The 24,833-nt window shown below is 45.6% G+C and overlaps 1 protein-coding gene across 1 annotated transcript; it reads right to left on the bottom strand.

Moving 5' to 3' along the window:
- Window positions 1-6,872: 6,872 nt before the first annotated feature.
- Window positions 6,873-23,133, bottom strand: LOC142583270 (uncharacterized). Its single transcript, XM_075693666.1, has 10 exons — window positions 22,449-23,133; window positions 21,229-21,341; window positions 20,876-21,131; window positions 20,572-20,639; window positions 19,607-19,678; window positions 17,428-17,496; window positions 16,136-16,270; window positions 12,908-12,973; window positions 7,780-7,999; window positions 6,873-7,001 (listed from the first exon to the last, which is right to left on the bottom strand). Exons 1-10 carry the CDS (start codon window positions 22,642-22,644, stop codon window positions 6,892-6,894), a joined length of 1,305 nt encoding a protein of 434 aa, XP_075549781.1. The 5' UTR covers window positions 22,645-23,133; the 3' UTR covers window positions 6,873-6,891.
- Between the last annotated feature and the right edge of the window lie 1,700 nt (window positions 23,134-24,833).

Raw genomic sequence — 24,833 nt, forward strand, 5'->3', positions numbered from 1 at the left:
GACCCTGTACAGTGGCACCATACATTGTATTGGCACTCCCCAGGTCTTTCCTGCTAGGAACTTAATGATATGGCAAATTACCATAAGTCGTTCTCTCGCATAATTCACATGAGGAGTCCAGGAGAGATTTCTGTCAATGACCACCCCCAAAAATCTGTGACTTGTGCTTACGAGATCAGTTGTCCGTCGACGGATATCACGTATGGAGACATTGGTTTCTTTGTAAATGCCACCACTGCACACTTTTCAAATGATATTTGAAGCCCTTGTATTCGAAGGTAGGATAATGTTAAAGCGCTTGCCTTCTGAAGTCACGCGCAAAGCTGCAGTCACGTCACACCCAATTCCAAATACAAATGCCGGTGGCATAGATGGAGAGCGCAACGGTGCATGCAAGGGTGTCAGTGAGTCCAATGAGTGTTAGATTGAAGAGCGTTGGTCTCAGTATCCCGCCCGGAGGCACCCCACCTATACTGTAATGCTGGGAGGTTGGGCTACCCTCGGCATTATGAAAAAGGATCTCTTATGTAGATGGCTACTAATTCAGAAACAAATCTTGCCGCCAAGTCCTGCTGCCTCTAAAGCGTTGAAAATCGCTTCGTGCGTTACGTTATCGTATGCTCCTTTTACATCCGGCAACAGGGTAGCAGATAATCTTTTGCAGGACTTCTGCGCCTCGACGTAAGTCCCCAAGTCGATAACGTCGTCTATGAAAGAACGGCCAAGCCTGAAATCGGCCATTGCATCTGGATATACCTGGTAATAATCGAGGTACCATCCTAGCCGTGCTAGAACCATTCTATCCATTAGTTTTCCGATGCAACTGGCAAGCGCAATTGGTCGGTACGATGCAATGTCTGCAGGCGATTTGCCAGGCTTGAGCAGTAGAATTAGGCGACTGGTCTACCATTCCTGGGGAACCGTGCCTGTCTGCCAGGAGCTGTTGAACCAGAGCAGGAGCACTTTCCGATCCTCTTGGTCAAGAATACATAAGGTACGGTAGGCTATACCGTAGGGTCCTGGTGATGATGAACGCTTCGAAAAGCCAAGTTCAGCTTCGAGTTCGTCCAAGGTGAAAGGACTGCCCATGCGGCGGTCGCGGGAAATCGGTGAGTGTTCGAGCGTCGATGTTCGAGCGGATCTAGTTTCGGCAGCAATCCCGCTGCAGAAATAATGTTGCATAGTTGGTGAAGGGCCAAAGACTTGAAAGGATGGCCTGCTTAGGTGTTGCACGGTGACTACGAACAGTTCTCCATATGTGAGACAAAGGTTTTAGTGGATCCAAAGACTCGCAGAATGACATACATCTTTGCGATGCAAGTTGGTCCATGCGACGCTGATTTTTTTTAGTTTTTCTGGCTAACCTCGAGTCATGTGCAGACTTTGTGCGCCTGTATCTTCAGTGTGCATGGCGACGGATCGCACGAAGCTTCTCCAGCTCAATGTCGTATTCAGTGCGTGTAGACGTTCTCGGAAGCGAACGCGTGGCAGCCTCTAGGGCAACCTTTATGATGTCCTCTAGGCTAGAGGACATGCCATCACGACAACCGTCTTCCACAATTGATTTGAATATCGGCCAGTCGATACAATGAGTACGAATTTGCAATTGCTGAATCGAAATTTCCTGAAACAGCTTCAATTGATGTTTATTGTTCTTTTGAGGTTACTTTATTCGGTTCCCTTTAAATGAACTGGAACCGTTGATTACGTCCACGAGAAACAGATTAGCGACACATCAAGCTGTCGGTATATCATAGGTTGTTGTATACTCGCGCTAGCCTTCTAGAGGCACCGTCTAAGACAGCGAGAAAGTTGCAGCAGTATATATATATATATATATATATATATATATATATATATATATATATATATATATATACTAGAAATCGGTTATCCAAGTATACTTCACTAACACCTATTCTAGTTGGTCGTGCCGGCGAAGTTCCCTGCCCAACAGTTCCTCGCCGCATGTAAAAGGGTATAGTAGAATGTTAGCGATGCGAACAAGCGAAGCAGCGGCGTGCTGGATTTTTGCTTGATAACATATTAGAGCTGAGCATTATTTCACGTTTAACTTGTTGGTCGCCTTAAGAAACAATGGCGAAAATTACTACATCAGTGTAATCCATTCTGTTGGCGTAGTGGCTTTGGTATTAGGTTTGACCCCGAAGGCACGTGGTCAAATTCCGACCGAAGTGTCCGCATCTCGATCAGAGTGAAATGCGAAAAAAAAAACGCTAGTGTGCCGTGCATTGGCTGCACTTTAAAGAACCCCCAGGTGGTAAAAATCAATCCGGAATCCCCCCCAACGGCGTGCCTGATGATCATGTCGTGGTATTGACAATTAAAACCCCTGAATCTTATCTGCATCAGTGTAATTGAGCATCTTTATTATTTCAACACTTTATCGCCATATTTTTCTTTCTTTGGTGCAGAACGTTTATTCTTTTTACATTTTATTTTCTAGCAGCAGAGCCGGGGCTTCAGTCAGACGTAAAGAACATAAATCTTTTTCTCCCATATCTGCGAAAAGATCGCCAGGGGGCGCCGAGAAGTGCGGACGCGCAAACATCGGCTCCCGTTTTCTCAAATGTTTTCGGTGGTACAGTCCGCGAAAACGCTTGAACACTGTGCATCATTCGACGCAGTTTGTTGCGCGGATCAAGCCGATACCGGATTTATATCGGTAGGTGCTTTTCTGGAACTTTTATACGACCTTGAACTTTTCGCCACGCCGGGCGGAGCTAACCCTAATGGGTTAACGCCGGTGAGGAGTACGGGCTAGGCCTTGGCCTAACTCCGGGTTGGTGGGGCATCATGCCCGAAGTCGAGATGGTGGAGGGGGTAGAAATCACCCCCGAAGAAGCAAGGTGCCCCGGCTGGACCACGGCAACGGGTAAGACTAAGAAGGCAAGGCAAGAAACTTCCAAGTCGACGCCGAGCCCGGTAAAGCAGGGAGGCGGCAGGGGCGGCCGCCGCACGGCAGCCCAGCGGAACGCGCTGAAGAAGCTAGCCGCAGCCTCAAGGCTCCCGAGACTGCCACGGGACCATATTCGAGTCATCGTTAGGCCAAGGGGTGGCCTCGACGTGAAAAAGATCAGCACTATTAGAGTGGCACAGGCGCTGGCTATGGCGGCGGCGCTTTCACCCGACGAGGTTGGCGAAGACATCGTCTGCCCAAATAACGTGCAAAACATCTACGTCGTCTCAACACCAGAGGAAAGGAACGCGCGTGCTTACGCGATGGTTCAACAGATACACCTGCGCGAAGGGGTCTTTGAAGTGGCCGCGTACATGGCCGCCTCGGACAATACATGCAAGGATGTTGTGAGGGGAGTCGACTTCGAGTTCAACGACGCTCAGCTCCGCGCAATGATCGTACACCGGCGGAACCCCACCGCGTTGGAGGTGCGTCGCATCAAGACCACCACTACGGTTATCGTCCTGTTCGACGGACTGAGGGTGCCGAACTTTGTCATATGTGGAGCAGGCATGCTGCCCTGCTCTCTATACAGAAGGCAAGTTGATGTGTGCTACGGTTGTGGGGAACTGGGCCACAGGGCCGATGTATGTCCGACCCCGAGTGTGAAGAAGTGCAGGGGATGCGGAGCCGCGTCCCCCACTGAAGGCCACCAGTGTGAGGCGAAATGCGGCATATGCGGAGGCCCTCACCCAACGGCTGATCGTAAGTGCGAGCAACGCTTCCAAACGCCGTATGTCGTCAGGCAGAGACGCCGAAGGCGCCGGCGGAAGAAAACTGGCGACGCCAAGAAGGGTGGCAACGCGGCACGCGAGATGAGCCAGGCACTGACGTCAGCGCTACGGAAGAGGAGCTCTTCGAGGGGACGCTCCCGCTCGCGCAGTCTTTCCCGCTCTTGAACGCGCTCCCGCTCACATGAGCGCTCCGTGCAACGAGGGCGCTCTCAATCTAGGGGCCGCTCCAAGTCCAACGTGCGCATCGCAGGAGGTCCCACCTGGGCCGACAAAGTGAAACAGACGAAGCAGACGGGCCGGCGGGCGCATAATCCCAGGATCGCGCAGTTGATGACCGAAAACGCCAGTCTCAAGGAGGAAATCCGGAGAATGAAGGCCGACTTTGAGGCCTTCCGAAACGCCAGTGCCGTTCAAGCAGCCGCGCCAAGGCAAACGTCTACGGAATAAGGGGCCACAGCAAGAGCGGTCAAGCGCAGAGCCACCTCCTCCCAGGGTGGGAGGAGGTGGGAGGACGTGAGCCTCCGCCGTGCTCACGTCCTTGTTGAGGACGTGAGCATGGTGGAGGCTGCCATGCAGAGGTCCTTGGACCGCATGCAAAAATCCTTTGCCGAGCTAGTACAGAGTAACCAGGCCCTTCTACTCAGAGTGCAACTGCTTGAGAACGAGCTTGCCAAGCGATGTGACGTACACTACGGCGACGCCGCCAGGCCGGAGGCGGTGTCCAGTGAAATTCTACAAGACAACCAGCAGTCGTGGGCTGACGAGCAAGATGGCATCTCAGCCCAGCTCCGGTCCAACATGCCCAACCATGGCCAGACCGGATAGTAAGCTCATCGTGTGGCAGTGGAACTGCGCCAGCTTTCGGAGGCGCAGGCCTCAACTGGTGCAGTTCATCAAGGCCCGGGAGCCGCAAGAGAGGCCCCACGTCATTTTGCTACAGGAAACGGAAATGGAAACGATTTCCCTCCAGGGGTACCGAGCTGTCTCCTCGTTGGCGGAGAACGGGCTCGGCATCGCCATACTTATTGCAAATAAGTGCGCCTTCCAGGAGCACGATCTCCGTCTTGGCAACACCAAGCTGGAAGCGTTGCTCGTTGAGATCATACCGAACAGTTGGCTCAAGAACAGCGTCTACGTTATCAATGTGTACTGCTCGCCTAGGGACAACCGGCAGACCTTCTACAGCCTAACAACCAAGGCATCGTCCAAGGCGAGGTAGACGCCGCTCGTTATGGCTGGAGATTTCAACGCGCCGCACGAAGCCTGGGGCTACGTGAGAAGCATTCCCAAAGGCTGCAGACTCCTGCAGGCAGCGACTGGCAGCTCCCTAGAACTGATAACCGGCCCCCATTACCCCACACGCGTGGGAAACTCGGTCTCGAGAGGCACCACCCCAGATCTGGCCTTCGTCAAGAACGCGCCGGGAGCGGAGTGGCACAACTTACAAGAGAACCTGGGAAGTGACCACTACATCGTCGAAATCTCCCTACCGGTCAGCGTGGCCCTGCAGAGGGCCTTCGAAATAATCCACTGGGACGCTTGCCGAAAGAGAAGGAAGGACGACCACGAAAAATACGAGTCGTTTGCGGACCTCGTAGCGCAGCTCAAGAAGGATGTAGCTGCGGTCACCAGGACCGTCGAAACGGACCTCAAGCTCAATCGCATGGACGCTCGATTGGCGCACCTGCTCGAAGCCAAGAATTCCCTCACGGCCAGATGGAAGACGCGGAAGCTGAATCGCAACCTCCGGAGGAGGATTGCGGCCCTCAACCGCGAGATCGAATCGCACTGCAACGAGCTCGGCCAGCAGCAATGGAACGAAGTATGCGCGTCCGTCTAGGGCCAGATGCGTGCGGGAGGCAAGTGGAACCTCCTCAAGCAGTTATTGGACGATACCCAGTCTAAGAGAAACCACACTCTGGCTATCGATAGGCTGGTCCACAAGCTTAATAGCGAAGGCGCATCTATGAGCGAAGTGATGGGCGAAGTCGCGCGTCGCTACCTCCCCATCAGGCAGTCCGGGCCAGAAGATTACCCGGCCTATGGCGGCAAGACGGACGAGGAGCTCGACGCCCCCTTCGTCTCGGAAGTCAGAGCGGCCCTTCAAGGCCTCAACGGAAGATCGGCGCCCGGGCCGGATGGAATCTCGAACAGACTGCTTCGAAATTTAGACGAAGGCTCGATCGAACTGCTCACCAAAGAAATAAACGATGTCTGGGAGGCCGGCATCGTACCGGATGCCTGGAAGGAAGCCTCGGTGATCCCAATTCCGAAGCCGGGCAAGACACCAGCCATAGACAGCCTGTGACCCATTTCGCTCACGTCTTGCGTGGGCAAGGTGGCGGAGCATGTCATCCACAACAGAATATCGAGGCATGTCGAGGAACGACACCTCCTCCCGCCGAATATGGTCGGCTTCAGACCCTCGCTGTCCACTCAAGAGGTCATGCTGTTGATGAAGAGGCAGATAGTCGACGTGGTCACGAGAGACGTCCGAGGCATCTTGGCGCTGGACATCGCCAAGGCCTTCGACACGGTCAAGCACAAGCACGTCCTCGACTCTGTGACGAGATTGAACCTCGGCGAACGCTTTCGCGCGTACGTGAGCTCTTTCCTAAGGGATCGAAAGGCCACGATCAAATTGGTCCAGATCAAGTCGGACGGATACGCGCTGGGACCCTATTGAAAAAATATGTATGATAATTGAACGAGAACTTCTCTACGCTATTATTGCTTCTACGATATCGTAGTCTCTACGATATCGTAGTCTCTACGATATCGTAGTCTCTACGATATCGTAGTCTCTACGATATCGTATGTCACATGTGTACGAGAGGACATCGTCACTGAACGAGATTCTCGTATGGCTACAGTAAGCGAGATCGTTCTCGCATGGCTACGCTCAACGATATCGTTCTCGTTTGTGTATGCTACATGAAAATGTTCTCGTTCAGCTATGCAAAAGACGCTATTCTTATTTAGCTACATTGTACAAGTGTTCTCATTTGTGTTGAACGAGTTCTTTTGTTCATGCAATATTTCTGATGAAGTTGCACACACTAACATCGTCTGCCAACATTGCAGCGAGTGAATTTCAATCGCACGTACGTGAGTCGGGCAATGAGCCAGCTCCGAGACAAAGAGGACACTTTTTAGGGCACGCAGCACAAACCATCTTTATTTTGCGTCACGCAGCATGGTGGCCAGGTGCTTGTTAAAGTCCTTGAGCCTCCTTGCCTCCGTGTCCACAGAGCTCGGATGCTTCGCCACGAAGTGCTCGTATGACTCTGCACAAAAAATGCAAACAAAGCATGCCCTGTTAGATTCCACAAGCCATTGGAACTGACATGCACAGTAGGTGGCTCCACTGCGTAACTGATTGGGCTAGTTCTGGCACGATATTGAGTGTAAAGCGTGACCCCCCCCCCCCATCTCACAGAGAAACCGCAAAAATAGAACACGGAGGCTTACGAGTTTTTTACCAACATAAATTGATATTTCAACATTAACCACAGCAGTTGAAAGCAAGCGTTCGTCCTCGCATTGTCTTGCTCCCATCTCTGTGAAATGTTCATGTTTTACAAACAATATAAATGGCTGCAGAATTGCAATAAAAGACCACAGAAATAGTCTAATACATTTCCACACATATTTTACATTAAATTATCAAGTATATACCAGCTCATGCAAGTGACTACACAAATTACACAGCTTTTCGCTACCGCACCGCGGAATATGCACATGGAAAACACTGCATAGATGCCAGTGCAGAACTATTAATAGGAAAGATTAATGCACCTATAATACCACTAAAGAAACTAAGTGATAGTTTTTGTTAGCAAGAGCGCATCACTAAATATGCACATACAGCTATGCATGCCCCTGATGTGTAGATGTAAACTATGTCGGCCCATATAAGAAGATCACCTCAATACAACCCCATCTTACCGACAGCCCATTCTATTCGTGCAGAAATAGCACCATGTGATAGGCATTGCTCCTTTAACTTCAAAACACTTCGTAATCATTATGAAAACATGAGCTAGCAGGACAGGGTCTACTTACTTCGAACTGCACCAAGTTTCTCTGGTGTTAATGCTGGCTTTGCCTCGCCACCTTCCTTTAGTTTCCGCATACATATTTTGCCCGTCACACTCCTGCCGACCAATTCATGTGGCTGCCACAGGCAACGGGCAACCTCCCTGGCAAACGTGCTGTCAGTCTTTGCTTGGTTGACCCACGTCCACTTGTCGGCACAAATAAATAACCCATTTCCAATGTGAACCTACAAAAGATAAAAATTGCAAGAGATTAATTACTGAAATACAAAAGAGCATATGTACTCTCAGAAAAAGTCTATGTTCTTGAAATAATGGATAAAAAAGGTAACAGTTATTAAGGAAAAGTAGATTGCCAAACACAGTGATGGCACTCAAGGATAAAACCAAGATATATGCAAAAGGTTCAAAGTTTACGCCCTGACTGTAGGAAGCCCTAGTCGATGAAGCTTCACTGATAATGGCCCAGGGACAACAATTCTACCTCGGAGGATTCACCACATTTAATCCCACAGTCAGCGACAAGCACCTTTTGTACGGGATATACTAGTTTTTATTTAGACTTGAGAAAAAGTCTAGGGAAGCAGATGGGAAGAGTAGAAAACCACAGTAAAATTAAGTTATTGCACGCTTAAGGAGCTGCTTGTCCCAGAGCTAGCAATCTTACCCTTGAGGCTGAAAACAGTTCTTGCAGTACCCCAGTGAGCTCAAATTACACATGCGGTGAAAGAAGGGGTGTAATACAGTAAAACCTCATTCATTCAAATTTCACAGGACTGGAACTAAATTCTGAATTAACCAAATGTTGAATTGTTAAGAGTATGAAAAGAAAAAAAAAACAAATGTTCACGCCAACACACTTTTATACTGAATCAATCCGCAAATCCTGTTTCTACTTCACATATAAGCAGTGCAGGAGCTGCAGATGTCATTTCGCGACTGATCATACTGCTCGCAGCGGCAAGGGCCTTGAGGAAGTACTTTCTTTGCAGTGCAGTCATAGCACAAGACTTGGCCGCATCTTTGTCGGAGGCATGCTATTCACTACCACATGTCCATCCCGATAATTTTTTCACCACTGAGCTGACTGTAACAGATTGTACAACAATCTCAATGTAACTGACTGATTGGATGCAAGCCTGGCCACAGTACAATCACTATCCTCGATAGCCACCATGTTTGTGAGACTGCATGCATTGCACCAAGTCACAATGAAACTACTACTTGTCACAACAGCTGCGAACGAAACCGTGGTCATGATCATCACGACTACAGAGGGCAATTATGCAGTTCTGAAGGCAGGTGGCCAATGCAGTGTCATGCAAGGCAGCTAGCTAATGCGAGAATAAAGACACAACAAGGTATGACACATTTTGGCATCCCTGTACAATTTCCCCCAATGACAAGGCAATGTTGACTTGCTGTGTCATTTCAGTTGGACACTGGCACTGCTTTTGCTCTTTTGCATTGCACAATAGTCGCACACCTTGCTCAGAGCCCGAGTCATTAGGCAATACCTAATGTCACGTGCAGTGCTGAACTAATTGAATAGAAGTACTCATCCTCTGGAGGAAAAAAGAAATGTCTTATAATGCAGAAAGGATGACAGGACAGAAAGGGCACTGGTCTTCAACTGGTTTCATGGCATTGAAAAAAAAAAAAGCTTCTAAATCTTACACAATAGCATAAGCAACTATTCAACACATGGTACTTGCGCCAGACCACATTCCACGCACATGTAGGATATAACCGTTAGCATGGGTTTTTCTTTATTGGGTAGCGCAACAGATGCAGGACTTAAACTATTATCAGATATCTTTTATGCAATGAGCTTCCTGCAACATTCTGCATTACTCTATTATTTTTTCTCTCCTAGAACGTATGCTGCCAGTTCCTTATGGTATAGTGACAAGGGCACAATGTAAACGCACCTGTCTGCTAAGTACTTAATATGAACAGCTTCTATTGCACCACATGTCAGCTGCTGTTCGGCCCTGCCCCGATACTGCACTGGTCAAACAAAGGTGCAACCACACTTTCTACAATGGCACGCTACTGACTAACTGCCAAATTTCTTTACATTGTTATGCTCCCGTAGCCAATCATTCAGGCATCATCCTGTTTGTCCTACATAGAGAATCTAAAGCACTGTAGGTGTAATTGCCTGATGATGCACGAGGCACAATCAACAAACTTATTTTCACGCCTTTTTTCGCAGTGGAGTTTGGCATCATCATTTGGGTTAGTCATCCAGCATACCCTTGCTAGCTTGTTAGGTGCAGAGAATACTAGTCGTACATTCAATCGCTGGCCAATCTTTTTCGAGTTGTGTGACAACTTATGTATTTAATAAAAAGAAAAGCCTCGCAGTTGAAAAACAATTTGTCCTGGTCTGGAACTCGAACCCGGGACCACTGCCTTTCCGGGGCACCCGCTCTACCATCCGAGCTAACCAAGCGGCTAGCAGATGGCAGGGCGAAGTCAAATTTGTTGACAACTCGAAGCAAAGGCAAGAGTTTGACCTAATAGTTCTACAGAAACCCGCAAGTTGGAGAGAAGTAATGAATAAAGGGTAAAGCTGACATCCAACCGTTCATAGCAATTGCCAAGATATTCTTGCAGAAAAAAAAGGGGTTGATTAGCAGCCGAGAAAATTTAAACCAAACTTGATTTTTGCTCTCTTTTCTCATACTGAATGTTGCCTACAGTCGTGGCTGTGAATGATTTGCGGTTGCGGATTATCAATGCCTTGGCACACCCCTATTTACCTTGCGGTTTTCTGCAGAATTATTAGGTCAAACTCTTGCCTTTAATTGCTTCGAGGTGTCAACAAATTCGACTTCGCCCTGCCACCTGCTAGCCGCCAGGTTAGCTCAGATGGTAGAGCGGCTGCCCCGGAAAGGCAGTGGTCCCGGGTTTGAGTCCCGGACCAGGACAAATTGTTTTTTAACTGCGAGGCTTTTCTTTTTATTAAATACATAAGTTATCACACAACTCAAAAAAGATTGGCCAGCGATTGAATGTACAACTAGTATTCTCTGTACCTAACAAGCTAGCAAGGCTATTCTGGATGACTAACCTGAATGCTGTTGCCAAACACCACTGCGTCATCTGCCACTTACACCTGCAATGCTTTAGATCTTATGTAGGACAAACAGGATGATGCCTGAATGATTGGCTACGGGAGCATAATAACAGTGTAAAGAAATTTGGCAGTGAGTCACTGGGCCAATATTGTAGAAAGTGTGGTTGCACATTTGTTTGACCAGTGCAGTATCGTGGGCAGAGCCAGACAACAGCTGACATGCGAGGTAATAGAAGCTGTTCATACTCTGTACTTAGCAGACAGGTGCGTCAGCACTACGTCCCTGTCACCATCCCATAAAGAACTTGCTTAATTAAAAAGTGATGTTTGCGTGCTGTCATTTACAGGATGTCACACCATTGTGGATGTGTGGAGAGTCCATAAAAGGACATCTTCCTTTCCAAAATAAGCAGTTGGAAGTTGGCACCATATGTGGTAGTCATTTATCTGTCCCTGCATTTTAACCGATATTGAGGCTCCAAGTACGAGACCAACTAGCCTGAATCAAGGCCTTGGCACACTACTTAGTAAACATGGTAAGAACTCCTGAGGTGCCTTATCATACTACAGTAATACCGTGTTAACTCAAACTCTCATATCTAAAAAAAAAAAATCAGCTGTGGAAATTTTCCAAGGCATCGAACTATTTTTGGACCAAATAGCGGATACCTCAAAATCTTCACTAAGAGTGGAACAAGAACTCTGCCGCAGGACCGTTAAACAAGCTTCACGCAAGACTGCTGCACCTACCACAAAGTGGACACCTTCCTAGGATGTGAACTCAGAACCTAGTGGCATAACAACTTTGTCAAGCAACCATGTAGCACATCATGTGATGGGAGAGACATGAGCAGAGTCAGGCCCGGCAAAATAGCATGCTTGACACAGTTCGTTGTGTTCGCTTTGTGCAACGCATGCAATTTACCATCAGAGGTCCGATTTCCGTTTTACCTTTATTCTACACAATGCTTGCGGCACTGAATTTTAGTCCATACAGAATAGAATAAAAACCCATGTGCAGCATGCGTTTCGGTATGCCCTGCTTGCATATAGCGCATACTTGTGAATGCTCATGTTGCTTTCTGTGGCAGGGTTCCCTGTAAGTCTGTGCTACGTGTGTTGCATAGTAGAAAGTGACATGAGCATTTACAAGTGTGTGCTATGCAACCAGGATGTACCGGTGATAGGTGAATTTACTGACACCGAAATCGCTGGGATGGCTACAAACGGAAGGGGCGGTGAAGGCAATGATAATGAAAGACCTAAAAAGGTGCCGACATCTGCTGAAACAAGAAACGTGCTTCACTTGCTGCGAAATAAAGTTAAATGCAGCGTCGGGAACGATCAGCTCGTGCGATGTGTGAAGCGGCTCGAGGACGCTTTTCTAGGTCCAGGAGCTACCACGAAGCAGACCAGCCCTATGCACTTTTCATGCACAGAATAAGACTGCAGTGCCACAAAATGGAGCTGATTGATATCTCTGGCATGTTTTTATTTATTTCTTTGAAACCTTTATGTTTAGCTGTTGTTGAAAAGCTTGTCAGTAGCAGTAAATTTTTTAAAACGAACTCAACTTTTCACTGCAATTTCCACGACTGATTATCTGGAAAATTCACTTGTCTCAAAATTTTTTCCAGATTTTACTACTTTCAGTTAACAAGGTACATAAGTACCTTGTTTATGAGAGTACATAAGTACTCTCATAAACCATTGCTCATAGACGATTGATGTCGACTTTTCCTGCTCACACAGCAATGCACCACTGCTAGCAGAGCATTCGTTTTAATAGACGAATAAAACAATTGTAGGAGTGGTACATTCCCAGAAATACCAATTTTAGTGGAATAATGACAATCTTTATATGCACTGCGAATGAACTTGAAATACTAGCACATCAGCACCTGTTATTTTTTCAGAACACTGCTGTACTGGCTGCTTTGACAACTGCATACACTAAGCTCCACAGTTAGTACCGAGTAAAGTACTCGGCACATAATCTCGTTTATAATGACATAAACTAGTTTGATTCAGATAAGCAAACACAGCTTGCCTTTCCACCAACTGGTGTGAAGAGTGGAGCTTCCACACCCAGCTCTGCAGGTGCTGGGACTGGCCCCTGAAATAAAAGCAGCACACCTATGTGGTTAGCCAACCTACCTTTCCTAGTTTTTCTGTTTTACACAAAAAACATCAAACCTGACATTAGAAAGAATACCCTACAGAAGACTGCATACAATAAGCATGCATAATCAGTGAATGTGATTATACCTCATTTCCACATTGCTTGTGCATCAAGCACGTGCTATAAGACTAGCCAGCATCGCCACAGGCAAAAAGTAAACTACAAACTATGTAAGCAGAACCTATCTGGAGATACATTAAAAGTTTTCTTTCTTTTTATAAATGGTTCTTCAATGCTATAAACACAAATTTTCCCACGCCAAACAAGTTCATTAGTGTAGCATTCAATTAACACATAGTCAAACCTCAGGATAGCAAAAGCCTGAGACAATATTCTGGCCACAATGAAATAAGGTTTTCAGCTGTTGGAGAATTGTGAAACAATCCCCAAGCTTTGTTTTGATTTTTGAGGGCTTTCCTAGATTCGTCATTCCACCATGGGTTGCGACGATTCTTTGCCAGTCCGTTAAATTGTTTAATACATTTTGTTGCAGCATCGATAACACAATCAGTTAGGTATGCCACAGCATCATCTACGTTAAAATCATAATTGTCATCACCGCCTAAATATGCGAGTTCTCGAAAAAGTTCCCAGTTTGCTGATTCGAGGTTCCATCAAGGAAAATGCGGACAGCATGCATTTGGTTTTGTTACCTTTAATGTAATTGGGAAGTAGTCACTCCCATAGGGGTTCTTCAGAACATACCACTCCAGGTACGGAAATAGTGAGCTCGAAACTATGCCCAAGTCTATGGACGAGTATATTTTATGTGTAACAGTGTAGTATGTTGGTTCTGTTTTGTTCAATAAGCATGCACCTGAAGAAAACAAAATTTTCTATCGGGCGCCCACACGCATCCGCACGTGTTGCCCCACATGGGCCTATGTGCATTTAGATCACCACGACTATATATGGTGGAGGAAGTTCATCGATCAAGCTGTGAAACTCTGCTTTAGTAAGTTGACAGGAAGGGGAGACGTACATCAAACTAACCGTGATTAGGTGACCAAATAGCACAGCTCGTAATGCAACTGCCTCGAGGGGGGTTCAGATTTATTTGCCGACATTCAACGCCCTTACAGACTATTACGGCTACACGCCCCGAGAAGGTGAGTGCATCATCACGGTCTTTGCGGAAAGTGGCATATTGCCTTAGAAAGTTGGTCTGCATTAATTTTAGGTGTGCTTCTTGTACACACGGCACCTTTGGAGTGAATTTGCGGAGGAGTTCTTTAACATCGTCAAGGTTGTGAAGAAGTCCGCTCACGTTCCATTGTAATATTTGCGTATCCATATGGGAACGAGGTTAGTGCTGTGTGTCTAACAAGAAAAGTTAGGTTACAGGGCCCTTTGCCGGTCCCATAATGCGATGTTTCTCTGTTATGGAACGGTCAAGATTCTCGCCGCTCCTAAGGCGCTGGTGGTGCCGTTTGACTAAGTGTTGTGTCCATCGCCTCCTGCGAGACGCTGGACACCGGCTCTTGAGAGCGATTTGTTTGTCGAGAAAGCCTCTTCTCAAGTGATGAGGCCTTTGAGGCCACCAGCCCAGAGGTCGATGGCCCCTTCATCTCGGACGGTGGAACAGCGCCAGCTGCAACCGCCCAGGGGGCAGGTGACGGCACTGCCGGCTCACTGTGTATGGGCCGGACAGCCGCTGGAGGCAGATGTGGCACTGCCCCGACGCGCCACTTTGGCAAGAAGGATACATGCCTGCGTGCCTCTTTAAACGAAATATGCTCTTTGATTTTGACTGCCATTATTTCTTTTCCTTTTTTCCAAGATGGGCAGGACTGCGAGTACGCAGGGTGCTCCCCTTCACAATTCAATGTGCAGTGTTCGCGCATGACTCGGACGGATGTTCATGGTCGCTGCCATTTGGCACAGGTTATTCAGCCATAGCAGTTCTGGGAACTGTGGCCGAACCTTTCACATTTAAAGCATCGGAGGAAATTTGGTGTATATGGCCTGACCCTGATCTTCACATAGCCTGCCTCGATTGTTTCAGGCAGAACACCTGAGCCAAATGTGAGAATAAGATGCTTAGTCTGTATTTCTTTACCATCGCACCTCATCTTGATTCGTTTTACACTGATCACATTCTGGTCACCCCAGCCTTCAAGTAGTTCAGCCTCTGTCAGATCAATCAGGTCACTATCAAATACAACACCACGGCTGGTGTTCATGGTGCGATGCGGCGTCACATTCACTGGAACGTCACCAAAAGACAAGATTCGGCAGCCTTTCATATTGATTTTTATCTCTGAGTTCTAAAAGAAGATCTCCACTTGGAAGTTTGGAAAGTTTATAGCCTTGACCAAGAACATCGGTTATTGATTTCGACACCAGAAAAGGAGATCATTCTCACTGACATTGCAGTGTTCTCGGAATGTATGACATGGAATTTGGGAAAGTTTTCACTATGTTGGCCATAGAAGCTAAATACTTCGGTGCGCCCTCGTTTATGAGGGCGATCAGCAAGTGGGGGAAAAGAACATGCCATAAATATATGCGGAAATTCGGCAGCCCCGCCAACCACCCACCTCCATATGAAGCCCAACAAGGGGATGCTGCAAGACCGTGAAAAACACGTCCTGCAGGCGCCAGCTGTACGACACTACTATAACCAAATCTGTTATAACCAAGGTTGGCTATCCCACACAAGGTTAACCCTTGCTGTCTGGAAAAAGTGGAAGTAAAAGGAAGCCAAGAGGAAACAGTGAAGATCGAAAAGCAAGAGAAAGACGAAGATTAGAGAGGAGGATAGGAAAGGGCAACTACCGATTTCTCCCGGGTGGGTCAGCCTGGGGTTGGCGTCTACGTGAAGCAGAGGCCAAAGAGGTGCGTACTGTGCCTTCTGAGCAGGAGGCAGACAGCTCTATCCGCATAGCACGATTCTCATAATGAGTTGGCACAAACTAGTATACAAAGTAAGATCCGAAAATTCAAGCAGACCAACTGCAAGTGCATTCATGGCAATATTAGTTCTTCAGTATGACACAATGTTTAACAAGAGGAAATAAACACTTCGTTAGGCTTTGTCTAGCAAGCATAGAGGCTTAGCAGGTGCAAATTATCAGGATAAATCTATACACTCACACGGGTGGAAGGCACATGGCTGGCTACCTGGCTGCCTGCCACCTCTTCTCGAGGCCCAAGGACGCAGCTGGGCTTTGCCGACTCGGAATTAGCTGGCAGTGCCTCATCCATTGGGGCAGTGCCGAGATCCAAATCCTGAACACAAATAGCAAGTTGATAGCACATCATAGCAACGAGTACCTCAAGGGTGTACAATGGATGCAGGTTAGAGAACAAATACAACTGAGCAATACAGTGTGGCAGCCCATGCAGAACACCAAAAAATAATCATGCAGATCCAAGACACACTGGAGTCAACGTGAAGCAAAGTCTTAGTGACATGCTTAATGAAGTGCTATAAAAGTAAAGGTGCATATAATAGTCTTTACTTTCACCCTGTGGGACCTGTAATTTTAATTATGCAATGTTTATGTTCGTTCACCATAAACATATGTGCGGAAGTGTCTCATGCAATTTCTTTTTCTTTATGCACTGCATTGCTCACAGGTTATGCCATATTGCAAATGCCAAACAAAGCAGATGCAGATACATATTGTGAGATGTCTACTGCATGCAGCGATGCAACAATGACAAAAGCAACATCATGATGTTTGTATGGCACACATCTAGCTAAATTTAATAATTCTGTACCCCCTTGGGTCACAGTGGCACATGCCGAATGCCTAAACCCAAGGTGCATGCCACTGGATATAACATGTTATTCCATTAAGAGGTCAGTGTGATTTAAAAATACCTTCAAGTCATCATTATACCCACATCTTAAATAGCAACTTTCTTTTTATCCAGAATATAGCATGCTAACTGGCATTAGTGAGTCTGAAAGCATACAGAGCTATGTCAGCCCAAGTGCTGGAGCCTGCAATCTTTGCACATAAACCTTCATATACATATCCACAATCATACCTACAAAGATACCACAGCAGCAGCAACCATGCCAAACACAGGCTTAGGAAAAGGGGAAATAGAAAAATATAGGAAAAAAGCTTAGCTTCAAGAAAAAAGTGCTCGCAATCCAAAACAGCTAAAGACAATGTTCACTAGGTCATTTTATTCTGATAAAAATTAACAAGACAGTGCTTTCACCACTCACTTCAGCATCCGCTCTTTCAGATAAAGTGGCGAAAGCAACAATATCATTTATAGTCCCGTGGCTGCTACATTAGGCTTGCAAAGTACAAACTAAATGCGTACAAATCTGTCTTCGTTCTGGCTGTTCAGATTTCCAGATCTTAATTTTTCACAGCCCCATGCAAAACACACTAGCTGGGCTTTCATGTATTGTGTATACATACCTCATACAGCGTGGTAGACTCTTGCTGCTGATGGACTGCCATGCGGGGGTTTTCCTGAATGAAATTATCCTGAAATCCAGGAACCAACCACATTGCAATTACCACCACACATCAATTCTTTAAATGTGTAGGCCACAGACTTATCAGCATTAGCACATGAACTATAAAGAAGCTATGCGAAGTGTCTAAGAGCAATGGCAAAGTTCTTTTTGAGCCCTTTTCTGAAATTAAACAGGGCCTAACCCGCCACCTTCCTTGCCAATGGCTCAAAACGCATAGATCTGGACCGAGAAGCAAGAAGCGTGCTTGTCAGCTATTACTTGAACATATGTCTGGGCTAGAAAAAACGATTGCTTGGGAGCAGAATGTAGGAATGATGCAGCACAACAGGAAAGAGAAACATCAAACACTGATTGTTCATTTGGTTGCTGCATGGGGACAACCTGAAGTGTGTGCATTCTTCAGTCTAAATTCAAAGCAAGCTTACCCAATATTTGAAGCTTTAAACCACGTAAAAATTTGTGTCACACTACATGGTGCTCTTCAGCTGAATGCATAAGGTCATCTTGCTGGCGGAAATACTACGACCCATGTGTTGCCTCATGTGTGACAACTGTGCAACACTGCAGAGCACTACATGCTATCACTACTGTTGAGAACTAGTAAAGCCCCAGAAACTTGTAGTGAATTATTATACTATTGCATATTGCTGCGCTGGAAGAAAAACACCAGCTTTTTAATTTGTATAGGTCAAAATGTTCACAAGTATACCAACTCGTACTTGCTCCACGCTTATTTCACAGGCATAGGAGGGTGCTAGTGAGTAACGATAGGTGCAAGGATGTGTGTATGAATGGGAGTGTTAACAAGCTTGAGGGGACGTATGAATAACAGCGAGTGCTGATAAACACGACTATGAATGAAATTTGGTGGCAGCGAGTTTCAGTGAATGCGAGTATAATAGGTGGCTGTCCACAAGTGCGAGTGAATGTAATGTGAGTGAATGGTTGTGGATGCAAGAATTATCATGACTGGGTACCATTAAGTGTCAATGCAAGCAACTGCAAATGCCACATGATACTGTATACCATTTTGTATTGCACTATGCGGGAATAGATTTTCTTTCTTTCATGAATGCAAGTGCCAATGACTGCGAGTGAGTGCATAGCCTCCAAATATATAGGCGAGCAAGTATGAGCTAGTATCTGCTTTTTCTGCCTATGGCTGTTTAATGCAAAGGAGATATAATAACCTGGCCTTTGGACGTGAATCCCATAGATTATGAGAAAAGCCATGTAAAGGGCTCCAGATACTTTTTTAAAACCTCAGGTTCGTCAATGTACACATAAATCGATGCATGAGCTGTTTTGAATTCTGGCTTCATTGGATTGTGCCTCACAACACTGATAATTATTTCATTTTACTTTGTGCTCTGTAGTAGGACGTCGCAGTGGCTGAACCACAGTGGTGGATATAACTTTAGCTAAATTTGAAACGGAAGTAACAGCTAGTGCTACAGGCACTTTCCTGTGTAGTATATTTTTTCTCCCTTGTTGTTAGTGCTGTTATGTTTATTTGACAACGAATGCCAATTCACTCAATTTGCCACTCTGCTAATTATACTGCTACTGCATTGAAACATAACCCTTAATGAAAGTTTACACATTATTTCTTGCACTGCGAAATACATTTTTATTTCAGAAAACAACTGTAATGATCTCGTCGCTGAGAAATCTACACTGCAGACATATTAGCAGGATTCCATGCATTGCACAATAATGCTACCTAGTGCTCACCAGTGATACAGAAGCTAGACTGTACACAAGCAGGAAAGTGCAAAGAAGCAAAGAAAAGCTCATCCACAGTAACTAGTATATAGCCATAAGTGCAGTATTACGAGCACTAACATGCATGAAATGTGCATAGCGCATAACAAAGCCGTACATATGCAAACTAGAAATGCTGTTGAGTAACACACACTCCCCATTCCTTGGTTTGATTACCTTAAATTATAATTCAGCATAAAATATACGACACCAAAGCTCAATACCATCAAGTTTACACTTGCATTTCGTGGTAAGTTAGATATGTTTTAAAGCTGACTACATAAATAATGAGCAATGCATAATGCATAGTCATTTCTAACAAATAAATATACCAATGCCAATGAAGTTCTCACCTCACATGGCTTCATGGGAGCTTCCCACACTGTTTCCTGCACATCATCGCTGCAAACATTTGCAGCACAACCCTAAAGGGCAATTGAACAGTACAGTTATCAGAAGTCCATTTACATTTTCTCCAATAGGCACTGGTAAAAGAGTAAGGCCATTAAAGCTTGTAGGGTTTTGTTTTTGACACAACAAAGCTTTGCTGCAAATTAAAAGGTTTAGCTGCTTTAGACAAATTGCTGTAGCTATTAGATTACCACGTGCTTAGAGATATGCATTGATAATTGTGCAGTTAAATGCATGGAGGAAGGAAAGATATAGGAGGGAGCATTACGTCAGGCAGCCAGCCTTGGCAAGCGAACGCTCCATGAAGCCACAGTGGTGGCCCAACATGTGACCTCTTTGGTCGAGATCTGCTAAGACGTTTGGTTCCCAGTAACTATGCCAATATTTATTCGGTGCACGCTTGTTCAGCTGCCTTGCCGTGGCTCTGCCTGCAGAGTGGGAACACTAAAACCAGCCGCAAACTTAGGCATGCGACCACAGGTTGGGTCACCAGGTTGGCTTCAATCGTGTTGCGGTACGCTCCCACCTATCCTTTTCCTTCCTCCATGGTTAAAGGTAAACAGGCTAAAGTTTTGCAAAATGTGAGATCAGTGCATGAGCAATACAGAAGTGTCATTTATTAGTTGTTTATTAGGATGCAGCTAGACTCGTGTACTCAGATCGACAAATATTATTTTGCTGCTGCTTAGATGAGAAATTCTATATCAAGTACTATGGGTGCAAATTATGTGAGCTGCCAAAGAAATGTCATGATAGAAGTGTGATTGCGGCAGCAAAAGGTTAAACTAGATCGTCAAGCAATCAAATTTATAAATCTGTCCATGGGAAACAGTGCCTGACTTGATTTGACATTTCAAAATCATGAACTTTTGCTCCCCATAAAATATCAACATGCCACATTACATACCTGTGAAGGCAGCCTTGCCGCACGAACTTCTTTTCTTAGTGCCTCAATTATGGAGGCCTCCATGGAATCTGCATGGTGCACATTTACATAAACACAATCATAATTGTCACATAAATGTCCACACATAGCACAATCAATTCCACTGACTAGCATTAATCTAAAACCTTAGCTTGCATGCTGAGGCATTTTACTACGCCATTCATGCACAAGGACTGACAGCACGCTTGTGAGGCGACACAGAATACTGCAAAAATAAATTTCTGAACAAAGTGACACAGTCATTTAAAAATAAATTATTGCTCACTCATCCTCTCCTCGAGTAAGCTGTGGAGTTTCTGATTCTGCTGCCGCTCTTCAATCCGCTGCTGCTCGGATATTCTTAATTTGTTTTTGAGTGCTGCAATTTCATTTTCTGCTTTCTTCAGCATCTTCCGGGGCACCAGCTCATCTTCACTGCTGGAGTCCGTATCTCCAGCAGCAGATTTTTTCTGAAGAATCTTCTGCATTCTTGATTTTTTGGCAGTTTCTAGTCGGCGCCGCTTTTCCTTTGTTGGTACATCCTAGTAATAATGTAAATGGCAAGAGGAAAATGAAGTTGCATGATATTTGTTTCGGCAAACTTTGCAATTGTTAAAGCATTATTATCATTATTATTACCTTGAGGGCTGGCTTCTGCTTGTGCCGATATCTCTCACTCGATTCTTCAAACACGTCCATAGGAACAGGCTTGTGCTGCTTTGACAGCCGGAAAATCAAATCAGCTTTGCCACCTGAAGGATAATTTAAACACAATGCTGATTACAATAAAATATGGCATTTGTGATGGTCATCGCAGTTACCGATTAAAAAGCAATAATAATGACACATGTAGAGACATTAGGCGCTAAATATAACTGAGGGATTCTACAAGACATACAGAAAAGGAAAAGTAACAAGCGGAAGCAGTAAGTGCCCCAAAACAAGCACACTACAGCATGGGCACTTTGTTGCTTCACATCACATCCGTTAACATGTTGCGTGCTAACGTGTGTTAATTAACACAGGTTAAGTCTTGATGCAGCAGGTTTCCGTTCTTTTGAACACATGTCGCACGTGTCAAATGAGAAACAGAGTCTGTTGAGCAAAAATTTTCGGTAGAGTCGGCAATGAGGCCCAATTTCAGACCAAGAAACGCGTGGCGAGCACCTACAAGGCTACATTTTTTTTCAGTTATTTTCCCATTTCCTTTATCAATGACATATAAGCCGCCTATGTTATAACCACGATCGCACAGTGAGTTGTATGCTAAGATAGGCCGCGATTATGTGACAATGCCTTACGCCGATTCTATGCCACTCTAGCGCGGTCGGAACGTCACTATGACCACTGATGCTGCGAGGAGGAATAACGTTGGAAAAGTCATCGCCATAACATCGCAGCACTAGGCCTGTCGGTCCCGACGTGGGAGCGGCCCGCGACGTGCTAATACGCGTTCTGCAGGACTGTAAAATAAAAGTTACTCAATCAATCAATCAACTAATCTCATCGATCAGGACTCGTTACGATAACTGGACCCAATAAAGGAACGCGCACACAGCGCTGTGTGCATGCTTCATTTAGCGACATAGAGGCTGCATGAAATGCAGCGCAAAGCACCGCGATCTGCACCTGTTACTATAATCTCAGGTGCTTCCCTGAGGCCTCCGTTTGCCTGTTACATGTGCCCTCCTGGAGAAGTACTTGTGAAAAATGCAATATATCGACTCAACGGAAAAAAAAAAAAAAAGCACCCAGCTACGAGAAAAGCCCCCCGCGACATCTACAACACCAGTCACAACTTTGCCCTGCGATCGACCCCCGCGAAGCAAATGAAGTGTTGAAAGTTGATATATACTCACATCCCAACACCATGATGTTGCCGGAGTAGTACCCTTCGTCGCCTTCGAAGCCTTTTCCGCTTTCTCTCCAATAAATGCGCTTGTTGCAGGCCAAATCGTTTATGTCATTGGGACTGTAATCCTTTATGAGGCTTACAGAGACGATCGCCTTGCCTCCGTCCTCATACTCCACATACGCGTGCGTCGGCGCTGACATTTCCAAGGACAAAGTACACTAACACAAAGAAATAAATACGAGGCCTACAAAAGTACGAAAAGTAATCAAAAAAGTGGCACAACTATATAATTAAAGATGAAGGAACTATACACTGAATACACACATACAAATAAAGTAATATAAGCACTTACAGAGAAAACTTAAAAGAAAAAATAATCACGGCACTACACTTAAATTAAGCTATATATAGATACAGTAATAAAGATATAAAAGATAATATAAAAGAGATATAAAAAGAGATATAGAAAAAGGAAATATGAATATATAGGAATAGGAATATAAGAATGAAAAAAAAACGTGGCGTATGCAGAAATATGGCGAGGAAAGCAGCGACGATAGCAGGAGCTAGGGTAGCAGGGCTTTGCACAAAGACGTACACGCGCTTTTATAGTCTTGTATGGCTTGTAGTAAATATGCATAGACTGCTGACACCGTATACGAATTTATGGAGGTACTGAATGTGTGTGCTCTGTGTTGCTACATGGCAGTGGAGAAAAGAAAAACTAAAAAACGTTTATGCACAACACATGTCGGCCATGCCGTATTCTCAGTTCCGTCGTGTGCAGGCCGCAAAAGCATAGCCTTTGAGATCTAATACCAATTGAAATTGTCGATGCGCCATGGATTCAATACTACCTATTTGCAATATGCTTAAGTAACCATTTAAATATCGCGTTATCTTATCCTGATAATACCTTTTTGAGGATCCTCAGCGCCGAATTTGACGTCTATGACGTGTTTCTGACTCCCGCAACCGCTTCCGCCTTCTGCTGCAAGAAACAGCATGGCCTTCAAGATCAATGTTTATTACGTTGATGAGCACATCGCTGGGCCGTGGTTTTGGACACCACCTGTCATTAATATTGAATCTCCACCCTCACGCGAACCGATTCGCGGAACATAAAGATCTGTTCGTGTCTCACGTGCTTAGGTGTGATAACCTGAATAACCGCAGTGTACGTTATGAACCAAATTTTCGATAAGTTTCTTTCCTCCTGTGGTGCATGTGGCCTGCATTTAGTTGCGTGTGCCTGGTACATCGTCAGGGTATTTTTGTCACAGAAGTGATTGAACTTAGAGCCGGAGTAATAACTCAGGCCTGAGCTGTTAGCAGTTAAAAAATACGGCCAGTATATATTGGTTAAAAAGAAAAAAAAAAAGGTCGTTACTATTTTTATAAGTGCTGATACCATTTAAATGTGGCTGATGGTAAGACGTAACAAGTGTCCCAAAGGGGCACTCAAGGTTTATTTACTATTAGGTCCATCATATCTTTCTACCTGCAGCTGTCCCTCTCTTTTTAGCGCAACTCCAAGCTCACGTGATACATCATATACAAAAAATTAGAGAGAGGGGAAAGGAAAGGAGGGAAGAAATACTTTAAACTTCAATTAAGCATCTTGCCTTCGGTATGCACACGCATGCTTTCAACACATCATGATAACTCTACACTCGAGAGCAAAAGTGCATAGACGACGGTATTAGCAAAAAGATTTATCGTTTAGCACAGCTAGCGCGCGCCGTGCGACGCAATCGTCTCAATGAATTACATTAGTCGAACAGGCACCTTCATTTCAGCCTGCATGCCAAGCTACCAAGAAATGGGGCAGAAATCGGGCAAATGTACGATATGACTATCAAAGTATTCGATTAGCCGAAACGCATCTGTGACGCGGGTACCTGCAGCCGGGCTCCTCTAGCTCTCTCGCTTCCTCATGGACACGTTGTGCCTTCTGGCGTCGCCGCCGTGAAGTACGCGCAAGCCCAGAGACATGTAAACAGTCACAAAAGTTGGCATCGAACAGGTTCATTGAAGAGCGGCATAGAATCATTGCACATGCTCACTGGAACGGGCCACCATTTTCAGGCTGCACTATCTTCGGCATCGGTGGATATTCTTGGTGGGTCGATAGCTAGATAGCCTGAAATACTACTGTTCTGACGGGGCCAAGAATGCTGTTCGCATTAATATTCATATTAAACGTTCTCTGCGTCTGGGCTACTTGCTTACGACTGTACCTTAATACGCATCAGCCCATCGAAAATATTGATTTCACGTGACCCTAAGGGTATACATTTTTCACAGGTATATAAGCCGTCCTCGGCATGCGCACTTTCTATAAAAAAGTGAAGGGCACTTGAGTCGATTGAACAGCCAAAGCCCTGTA

Source organism: Dermacentor variabilis, chromosome 5, assembly GCF_050947875.1.
Source record: "Dermacentor variabilis isolate Ectoservices chromosome 5, ASM5094787v1, whole genome shotgun sequence".
In the NCBI taxonomy this organism is placed as follows: Eukaryota; Metazoa; Arthropoda; class Arachnida; order Ixodida; family Ixodidae; genus Dermacentor; species Dermacentor variabilis.